The sequence below is a fragment of the Carlito syrichta genome, unplaced genomic scaffold (assembly GCF_000164805.1).
Source record: "Carlito syrichta isolate Samal-C Ts95f unplaced genomic scaffold, Tarsius_syrichta-2.0.1 Scaffold308813, whole genome shotgun sequence".
NCBI lineage: Eukaryota > Metazoa > Chordata > Mammalia > Primates > Tarsiidae > Carlito > Carlito syrichta.
The window spans coordinates 285051-296519 of record NW_007252909.1 but is presented as its reverse complement, the minus strand read 5'-3'; the positions used below and the strand labels follow the sequence as shown (position 1 = coordinate 296519).

The following is an 11469-nucleotide window of genomic DNA, read 5'->3' as shown; positions in this document are numbered from 1 at the left end:
AGTCAGAGTCTCACTCCGTCGCCCAGACTGGAGTGCCGGGGCCGCTCCCGGCCACCACAGCCTTCACCTGCTGGGCTCCGGCGATCCTTCCGCCTTCCGAGTAGTTGGAACTACAGGTGCGCACTACCACACCCGGCTGATTTTTTGATTTATTGTCAAGATGAGGTCTCGCCAAGTTGCTCAGGCGGGTCACAAACCAGCGGGCTAAGAATCCACTCACCTCAGCCTCCCAAAGGCGCGGGATTACAGGCTGAGCCACCAAGCCCGGCTACCCCTTATCTTTAAAATAAAATAAAGTATTGGCTGGGAACAGTGGCTCACAACTATAATCCAGCACTTTGGGAGGCCAGAGTGAGAGGATTGCCTGAGCCCAGGGGTTCGAGACCAGCCTGGGCAACTTGGCAAGACCCCATCTCTACAATAAATCAAGAAAAATTAACCAGGTATGATGGCGCATGCCTATAGTTCCAGCTACTTGGAAGGCTAGGCGAAAGGATCACTGGAGCCCAGCAGGTCAGGCTGCAGTGGTTGTGAGCATGCCACTGCCCCCCATCCTGCACGACAGAGTGAGACTCCAACTCAAAAAATTAAATTAAATTACATTAAATTAAAAAGTACTAGAAAAAAGAAAGAAAAATTATGGAGCAATAAAAGCTCAACTAAGGTTAGCGTCTATTAGTATAATAGTTTCTGAAGATTTTTTTAAAATTATTTATTTATTTTTTATTATGAAGTTGTGGGGTACAGTTAAGGGTTAGGTATACAATTGCGTTTCATTCAGGCACCCTGTTGATATGAGGTGCTTCCCTGTTCCCAGACAGATATTTGCTACTGTTAATTCCATCTCCCTCTGAAGATTTTTTTAAAATGAAATATTACTTGACTAGTATGCACTTTAAAAAGCAAAAAGTTTATAAAATATCCTTTAATCTTTCAAATATGGGGGTTTTAATAAACTTAGGAATGAAATATATGAGATATATAAGCATAAGTCTAAAGAGATTAGTGACAGATTTACATGTATAATTCTGAAATATGTCAGTATCTCTTTATCTTATTTATATAGCCCATTCTGCTTATAAATTGTTTCAGTGCAAATAAATGGTTCAGAGCAGATCAGAAACTTTATCAATGTCAGTTGTCTCAGCAATTTCTAGTCATGAATGAACATTTATAGAAAGCCAATTAATAAAGCAAACTGTATTTATTGAACTGCCTGTTTTAATAAGGGAAAGAAGATTTACAATATACATGCTAAGAGTCATTTCTGACTTTTTTTTTTTTTTTTTTTTTGAGTTGGAGTCTCACTCTGTTGCCCAGACTGGCGTGCAGTGGCACACTCCCAGCCACCGCGGCCTCGACCTGCTGGGTCCAGCAATCCTTCTGCCTCAGCCTTCCAAGTAGCCAGAACTACAGGTGCACGCTACCACCCCCAACTAATTTTTTATTTATTGTAGAGACAAGGTCTCGCCAAGTTGCCTGGATGGGTCTCGAACCTATGGGCTCAGGTAATCCACTCACCTCGGCCTCCCAAAGTGCTGGGATTATAGGCTGAGCTACCGAGCCCAGCCCATCTCTGACTTTCACCATTTAAAACAACATAGTTTTGTCAAGTTGATTCTGAATAAAATAAAACTTATTTTATTCCCAGAACCAAATTAATCCAAAGTTCTTCCCCTCTCCTAATGCATTATCAAAATTACAGATTACATGCTCAAAAAAAATTTCTCAACTTCACTTGCCTATCTATAGCCTACATTATTCCAGAAAAGATTTTAAGTGTTTAGTAGTTTCTCAGTATTTTCCTAGACACAGATACCTTTTAATTACTATTTAAATTACAGTAGTATGAAGTCTTTTCCTGTTTGAAAGTTTTCTGCTACGTAATATTTTCTTAGTTACTTTTGCAGTTCACACTTACAGTCAGTAGTATTGGAATATACTATGCTATATACAGCATACTTTTCCAAAGAGAGCATATCAAGTAAAAATGCCTAGAAGTTTATGGGTATGGCCTCACATTTGAAACCCTCATTTCTTCTTTACATTTGAAATTCTTATTAACTTAAATGTGTCAAATAGGAATAATGTGCAAGACATTATCTTTAGTGTCCAAAGATAAATAAGACATAGTTCCTCCTTTACAAAGCTTAGGGTACATCAAGTAGAAATGTATACAATCAACAAAAATTAACTTGAGAGAAATCATGCTTGAAAGCACAAAACAACTGAGTCTAGCACATGACAGGGACTCAATAAATACTTGTTGAAAAAATGAAGTGGAAGAGTCAGGTTCATCTACTTGAAGCTGGACTTACTCTTTTTTTTTTTTTTTTTTTTTTTTTTGGGTAGGGAGTCTCACTCCGTCTCCCAGGTTGGAGTGCAGTGGCACACTCACGGCCACTACAGCCTCGACCTGCTGGGCTCAGGCGATCCTTCCACCTCAGTCTTCCAAGTAGCCAGAACTACAGGCACAAGCCATCACGCCCAGCTAATTTTTGATTTATTGTAGAGGCAAGGTCTCACCAAGTTGCCCCAGCTGGTCTCAAACCCGTGGGCTCAGGCAATCCTATCGCCTTGGCTTCCCAAAATACTGGGATTACAGGCTTGAGCCACCATGCCCAGCAACGTGAATGTATTTAACACTACCAAACTATATACTGAAAATGGTTAGGATGTAAAATTTTGTTATGTGGATTTTCTCACAACTGAAAATTTTTTAAAAGAATAGCAAAAAGGTAAGGAGGCAAATAATTATAGTGCAAATTAAACAAACTTCAAGGTAATTCAACATGGCTAAAGCATGGGGATTTAGAGGGAGCAAGGGAGTGCCGCGTAGACAAAAGTCAAAGCAACTTAAAAAGATACTGCTGGAAAACACAGTCAATGAGACCATACGCTAGAGCTTTGGAGAAGCCTTCAGAGACTGCTGAGCAGTGAAATGACACAATTATTTTAGAAAACTAACACAGGGAGAAACATGTGGGTTGAACCAGAGAACGGGCCACAGATGGCAGGACAGGAAACAAAGAACTGAGTACCACGTGTTCTCACTCATTAAATGGACCCTGAATATTTACCATAAGACTACATGAATGCAGTTGGCAGTACCAGGTCACCGCCGGGGGCCACAGAACACTAATAAGGGTACCTGATCCCAAGCCAGGCGAAGTAAAGGCCAATGGGAGGCCCAAACTTCACCTGTATGATGACCACTGATGGACCTAACCCTGAACTGTACCCCACATAAAAAAAAAACCTAAAGAAAGGCAGCTGGAAGTAGCCCAAGTCTAAATGAAGCACTGGCTCTGAGAATGAAAAGAAAGGAAAGCATGCAGAGAAGCTGAAGGAGATGAGGCCTGAGGAGTTGTCGCTAGATTTTTACAATTAGTAGATCACCGATCCCTTTCAGGAGTGTAAGCAAGTGGAAAACAGAGGTTACAGCATGAATAAAGAAGAATACTAGAAACATGCAGACTATCCCCTCTCAAGAATTTTAACAGTAAAAAGAGAGGAGACAGGGCAGTAAGGATATGCAAAAGCAGAGAGAAATGATTCAGCCTTTGTGTCGTAAGGCTTATTTTGTTTTGTTCTATTTTTAGGACCAGAAGAAATGGAACATGAGGGAGATGACATATGCCATGTCTAGGCCTGGCCCATGAAAAGCTTCCCCCATGATCCTCTGTGCTCCTTCTTTCCCTGTCTGCCAGCTGAACATCAACACCCAGGGTGACTCTGGAAACTACCCCAGAGCCTCCATCAGTCACGGAAAAGCCCACCCCACCACGACTGAATTGATACAGTGATAAGCAAACTTCTATTGTGGCGAGCCACTGAGATGGGAGGGAGGGAGGGAGGAGCTGAGCATGGGCAGAGAGGCCAAGGGGATGGAACCCAGTGAAAAGATGAACGACAGACCCAGGCGTACAAAGATCCCTGTGTCTATGCGTGTAGCAAACGGAAGTACTTCACTCAACTGCATGCAAAGGCAAGCCAAAAAGAACTTAAGCAGAAGGATATTCACACAACCATGAACTGGAGAGCAGCTACTAAAGTAGTTTCTTCTATCACACTTTCTCCATTTTGCTAAGTTACAAAACTCTTCTGTCCTTCAAAATTATTTAAATGAACTATTTGAAGCACTTTGGAAAGGGTGTGATTTTCTCAGTCCACTTCTACTTGGAAGTACTCCTAACTAAATCACTTGTCGTTCTATCAAACTAAGGCAGCTGAGAAAAGCCCTGGAAGCCACACAGATGATGAACCTCAAATGCTCCACTCCAAGGGTAACCCACTCTCCGGAAGAGCACAGGCAAACTTTCTGGTGCAAGTGTGCTTGAGTCATTTAATCCAGGTATTCAACTTAATAACAGCATGACTTCCTCTAACATGAACGACATCTCCTTTGTGTACCTGTTGGGACTCCAAGGTATGGTGGGAGCCAGACTGATGTCTGGAAACAAGACCCCGTTGTCCTTGATCCTGTCTAGTGCATAGTGCATTTCACAGAGGGGTAAGCGATTTAACTGAAACTGCAGTTCAACCTGGAACACAAAATGAATTTTTTTAGAAGCCTTAAAGCAAACATCAGTGCTGGCAGCTCACTGGAATACTATGTGGAGACAACTGTTGGGGAACACATTTAGAGATTTGTAAAAGTAGAATCAAATTTTAGCAATAGTGGTGCTGATGATGAACATCTGCTTTATCAATAAACACCGTAAGAAGCACTTGACAAGGACTGTCTCATTGAACAGTACCAATGATGTAATACTATTAACATAACTCTACACATTAAGAAAATGATACATTTGTAAATTACCTAATTTCTAGATAAAGGTTATCTGACTGCACCATTCCTATAAGGATATATTTGATAAAAATCAGGACATCAAGGAAATATGATTGATAACCAGCTCTAGACACTGTATCCATGTACTATGAACAAATAATACTGACCGAGTTTTCTGTTTGAAAAGAAAAAAGATTAGCCTTCCAGTTAAATATGGCAGACTGAAGACACATTCACCTAAAAACCCATAAAGAAAAAGAAAACAGGGATACAAGTGCAGAAGAGAGATGTCCCCAAACGTAGCTTAAGTAGTTTCTTTTCATTTGTTCTTCCCTTGCTGACTTAAAACTCACAACAGAAAGCTCAACGTTATATAAAACTGGAACATTCTAGATATTACTTAAGTTTAAAAAATTCATTTTTTTCTGGGAGTTACCAGGGATCCCATTCTCAAACCACCAGTATAAGACTTCTGAGTCAGCTGCACTTTTATTTATGGCAGAAGGAAAACCAAACCAGAGGAAGGCTATCTAGCTGGCAATGAGATAATAGCAGCCATGGCTGAGTTGAGTGGCTACCTTCAAACATACCTGTGTGTCACAATCAGGCCGAAGATTAAGTTCTTCACAGCATTCCCTGGATATCCTTAAAAATACATATTCTTTTGTTTTCTCTTCAATAGTAGCTTCATAAACCTTCTCTTTGGTTCCCTGGGTCTGTACTAACTTCTCTTTAGGAACTGGTAATAAATAAACAGCATTGACTTTGGTCATCACCAGTCGTCCAGCCAAAGTATCTTCAGAAAGTGTTTCAGTAAGCTTAAAGCGACCAAAAAGTTGTCCATTCTGAGCATACTTTGCACCTCCAGAAACTCCAGTGAGCATGAAGCTTGCTAGAATCTGCAATTGCACTTTAAGGTTGAACCTAAATCAGAAGTAGAAAACTAATTTGAATATTTTACATCAAAACTTGAAAACTAGAAGAGTAAAAAATAAATACAATATAAATATACCCAAAACTAAAACTATATCAATTCCACTTTGTTGTACTTAAACCCATCTTTCTGTCTTGAATCCAAGCTGGAGATAACAGAACTTTTCTAAAAGTGAATAAACTCCTGTGCAAGTTACATAAAGACACACACTAGGTGTGTGTTGAATACTCACACTCCAAAAAAAACTGAATACTTAAACTAAAACTAAATGTGATGTCTTTAACAAAGTGAAATATTATGTATTAATTAACATAAAAGTCTGACTGAACACACGATTGGGACAAGACTTTAAAATCACCAGGAACCAGTAACACATTGCATTGAAACCACAATGGACTTTAAAGCCAATTGCTTCCCATGCAGCTCTTACCAGAATATTTTAACCATAAATTTTCTCTTTCAATGTTAGTGAATGACATCCAAAATATATTTTCATTCATGGCTACATGAAGGCAGGTCTTGTGCAGGAATTATGAAAAGGGAAGGCAATGCCTATCTTACTAGACAATGGTCTGTGCACATATGCTCTCATGTGTACACATGAGCACGAGAGAGAACATGTGCGTGAAAGCAGCACAGAGAATCAAGATTAACTTACACAGTCAGGAAATAAAAGTGAAAGAAAGACTCTAACTGACAGCTCTTCTCCTTTGTTGTTCCAAAATGGTGCTGCAAGAGGTAAGGAAATGTGGTAGAAGTAATGGGAGAATTTTCTCCTTTTCTGAGGTTTGTCTTAGTCTGTTTTGTGTTGCTATAACAGAATACTTGAGCCTGGGTAATTTCCAAAAAACAGAGATTTACTTCTTACATCCTGGAAATTAGAAAGTCCAAGATTAAGGGGCTGGCATCCTGTGTGGGCTTTCAGGCTGCATTATCCCCTGGTGGAAGGCAGAAGGGCAAGAGTGTGCAAACAAGAGCAAGAGCAAAAGAAGACTAAACTCACTCTTGTAACAACCCACTTTCACAACAACAAACCCACTCCTGCGATAACCACCTTAATTCATTCGAGAGTGGAGCTCTCATGGCCCAATAACCTCCTAGCAGTCCCACCTCTTAATACTGTTTCTTTTTTTTTTTTTTTTTTTTGAGTGGGAGTCTCACTCTGTCGCCCAGACTGGAGTGCAGTGGCATGCTTCCGGCCACCGCAGCCTCGACCTGCTGGGCTCCGGCGATCCTTCCGCCTCAGCCTTCCAAGAAGCTGGAAACACAGGCGCACATCACCAAGTCTAGGTAATTTTTTGATGCATTGCAGAGACAAGGTCTCACCAAGCTGTCCAGCCTGGTCTTAAACCCCCGGACTCTGGCAATCTTCTCGCCTCTGCCTCCCAAAGTGCTTGGATTACAGCTGTGAGCCACCACACCTGATCAATACTGTTTCAGTGGCAATCAAGTTTCAACATGAGTTTTGGAGGGAGCTGGCAAACCACGGCATCCTGCCCTTGGCCCCTGAACTCAGGTCTTCTCCATACCCAAAACACATCCGCTCCATCTCGAGAGTCCCCTTAGTCGAGACTCTTCCCAGCATCAGCTGAAAAGTCCAGAGTCTCATCTGAATCAGATATGGGAGAGACTCGAGGCAAGTTCCTCTCCAGCTGTGAGTCTGTGACATTATCAAGTTACACGCTTCTAAAATACAATGGTGGGACAGGCACACAACAGACATCCCCACTCCTCAATGGAAAGACAGGCAAGAAGAAAGGGGCAACTGGACCCAAGTCAAGTCCAAAACCCAAGATGGAAAATAAAATTTAGTCTCAACGGTGACACCAAGTCCCACATTCCTGAGGTCTGGCGGCGCTCAGTCCACTCCGCAGCTCTTGCAGGTTGGCAGCCTGTACCTGCAGCTTTCCTGGCTTGCAGCTGCTGGTCCGGGAGCTGGCCCACTCTCAGGCCTCCACTAGGCACTCTTCAAGTGAGGGCTCGCCGGGGTGGCCCCACTCCATGACAAGTCTCTGCCAGGGTCCCGGGTTGTCCAACACGTCCTCTGAAACCTAGGTGGAGGCTGCCCTAGGCCCCACAGCTGAGGCGCTCTCCACCCTATAGCCACTGCAAAGGCTTCTGCCTGCACCCCAAGATATGGCTCAAGATGCACCTGGGCCCTCTGAGCCCAGTTGAGTAGCCCAGGGGCACTGCCAAGGACATGAGGAGGAAAGTCCCAAGGCAGCCCAGGCAGTGATGCTGAGGTCCCACAGGCACATCCCTGCAAAAGCCTTCAGGGTCACTCGTCCATGTGGTCTTGACAGCAGAACCTGGTTTCCTTCAGTCCAAATTCATCTCTTAACAAAAGGTCACTTGGCCACACCCTTAGTATCCTACTCCAAACACACTTTTTTATTCTTCATATGCCCAGGCTGAGAATAGTTCCAAATCATTCCATTCGGTTTCCTTTTTAACTACAAATTGTTTTTAAATAATTTCTCTTCTCTGATTTTACAGTAAGTAGCCAAAATAAGCCACTCAGCACCTTGAACACTTTGTTGCTTAGATATATCTTCTGCTAGTATCCAAGTTTACCACTCCTAAACTCTGTCTTCCACAAAGCCCTAGGGCACAGACAAAATTTAGCCCAGTTCTTTGCCACTTTATAACAAGGACAGCCTTTACTCCTGTTTCCAATAAAATACTCCTTTATTCCAACTGAGACTTTGTCAGCATAAGCTTTACTGTCCATATTTCTACCAACATTCTGACCACGACCACTTAAGTAATCTCCAAGAAGTTTCAGGCTTTCTCAACAGATCTTCTCTTCTTCTAAGCCCTCAACTAGAAACACCTTTAATACTCCACTTACAGCAATCTATGTTTTTCTAGCCTGCTCCTCCAAATTCTTCCAGTCTTTCTTTGTTATCCAATTCCAAAACTGCTTCCATAGATTCAGGTTTATGTTACAGCAGTAGCCCCATTTCTCTATATCAATTTTCTATGTAAGTCAATTTTGTGCTACTATAACAGAATACCCAAGACTGGGTAATTTATAAAGAACAGAGATTTACTTCTTACCATGCTAGTGACGGCCATCGTGCTACACTGCCCAATGGCGGAAGGCAGGAGTGCAAGAGAATGTAAGAACAAGAGAGGGCCAAGCTTGAACTCAGTCACAAGATGACATTAATCCACTAACAGGGCAGAGCTCAAGGTCTAATCTCTTAATGGTCTCCACCTCTTAATACCATCCCAATGCCAATTAAATTTTGATATGACTTTCAGAGAGAACATTCAAACCATGGCAAACTTTAAAAATTTTGACTGGAAAATTTAAATTGTTTTAAAATCTAATTTTATCCATCTGTGGAAAAGGCTACTTTTTTTTTTTTTTTTTTTTTGAGTTGGAGTCTCACTCTGTTGCCCAGGCTAGAGTGCAGTGGCCGCTCCCAGCCACTGTAGCCTCCACCTGCTGGGCTCCGGCAATCCTTCCGCCTCAGCCTTCCGAGTAGCCAGAATTACAGGCATGCGCTACCACGCCCGGCTGATTTTTTATTTATTGTAGAGATGAGGTCTCTCCAAGTTGCCCAGGCGGGTCTCAAACCCACGGGTTCAGGCAATCCACTCACCTCAACCTCTCAAGGCATGGGATTACAGGCTGAGCTACTGAGCCCAGCTGAAAAGGCTACTTTTTAATGGTATTACTGAATTGGTCTCTTTTCAGATCTTATTTTGTATACATGATGTTTAGAATGTCTTATAAATCCTCAAGGGAAAAAGAAAAACACTTTAAAAAGCATAGATTTCTTTAATGGAAATATGTATATTGCTTGCAATACTAGAAAACTAAATACTCTAATTAAAAAGATACATTAAAATTTTAAACACTCATGTACATATTTTAAAATTACAAACTTATAAGAATATTTATGTAAATATAGAGAAATATTTTTATAAAAAAGAAAATATTTAATAAAACTGACATGTCCAAATAGCTATTCATGTTTGTAACAAATTATAACAGCTTACAAACTTCATTTGTGATTCTAAAATAGATTTATCATACAATACTTAAGGCTCCAAAAAGATAGACAAATACTGGTCCCCATCTGGGAAAGTGAAGGTCAGTTAGAAGCCCAAACTTCACCTGCATGCAGCCTACTTATGTAGTTAATCCTCACTTGTACCTCACATCTCTATGATAAAATAAAAAAATTTTTAACAGGTAAATACATTCTGAAGTTAATATTTAACAATGTAACTTTACATGAAAATCAAATGCATTCCAGCAGTATTAAGCATTTGCTTAATAGCTACATATGATGTGTGGAATTTCTAAAAATCACACAATATTTCTCTCATTCTCAACACATATTTCACTAGAAACAAACTAACACAGTAGGATGGTAACTAACTAGATTGTATGTTATCTACCTATGTTTGACTTTTTTGTTGTTGTTTGTTTTGTTTTTCTTTATCTACTTTTTTTCCAGGGGAGAGCACGAATGCAGTCCCCCACTACCACAAATTATGCAGTTGAGTTTCCTACCATTTGGGGAAATCGTCAGCACATCCAGAGTGAAATAAATAAACCTCACCCTGGGAAAACCACCTTCATGATCATGGTATCTTCCCTGCCAGATAAGTATATGTTTGACTCTTTAAAGACTGGAGTAGCTGGGTTTGGGGGCTCAGCCTGTAATCCCGCACCTTTGGGAGGCTGAGGCGAGTGGATTGCCCGAGCCCGCAGGTTTGAGACCTGCCTGGGCAGGCAAGACCTCATCTCTACAATAAAATTTTTTAAAAAAGTTAGCCAGGCGTGGTAGCTCATGCCTGTAATTCCAGCTACTCGGAAGGCTGAGGCGGAAGGATCACCGGAGCCCAGCAGGTCGAGGCTGTGGTGACCGGGAGTGGCCACTGCACTCCAGTCTGGGTGACAGAGTGAGACTCCAACTCAAAAAAAAATAAAAATAAAAAATAAAAATAAAGACTGGAGTGTGTTCTACAGATTCATATAAAAATAAGCCGGGTGCGGTGGTTCAAGCCTATAACCCCAGCACTTTGGGAGGCCAAGGTGAGGGGACTGCCTGAGCCCATGGTTTTGAGACCAGCCGAGGTAACTTGGTAAGACCTCATCTCTAAAATAAAAAAAAAAATTTTTTAATTAGTCAGATATGATAGTGCGCGCCAGTAGTGCCAGCTACTTGGAAGGCTGAGGTGGAAGGATCACTTGAGTCCAGCAGGTCGTGGCTGTAGTGGCCATAAGCGTGCCACTGCACTTCAGCCTGGGAGACGAAGTGAGACTCCAACTCAAAGAATAAAAATAAAAAATAAGTCTTAAAATGAAAATGAAACAAGGCACTCCCAGTTTACATGTAATCTGTTGTTTGCCTGCATTTTAAGTAAAATAAGTGCTTCTAAAAAGGACAGTAATCCTTACATTATTCATGCTTCCTCAAACGAAGTTAAAATTTTACTTTCCTTTTACTATCTATATATTATGTAAGATTTGGGGTTATTAAAACTTTCTCAGAGGAAAGCAATTACTTATGGTACAAGAAGTTCCTGATTCACAAAGGGCTTCTTTGTTGCTAAAGGTAATATATGGTTTTCACCTTTTTTCCACTATGCAACTACTGCCCTTCTCTGTCCTCCCTCTCCCACAGCGTTCTGTACAGTAACTCTCCTAGTTCTCTTCCTAACTCTCTAACTGCTCCCCATCTCTCATCTAAGCACCAACCATCTTCTAAAAGCTCCACCT

General features: G+C 41.3%; 1 protein-coding gene across 1 annotated transcript in view; it reads right to left on the bottom strand.

Moving 5' to 3' along the window:
- Positions 1-11469, bottom strand: part of HELZ (helicase with zinc finger) — a 164149-nt gene that overhangs the window by 86799 nt on the left and 65881 nt on the right. The window contains exons 13-14 of the mRNA XM_021716430.1: positions 5383-5716; positions 4414-4544 (exon numbers count right to left, since the gene is read on the bottom strand). Coding sequence (XP_021572105.1) covers positions 4414-4544; positions 5383-5716 — 465 coding nt within the window. The remainder of the gene's footprint in view (positions 1-4413; positions 4545-5382; positions 5717-11469) is intronic.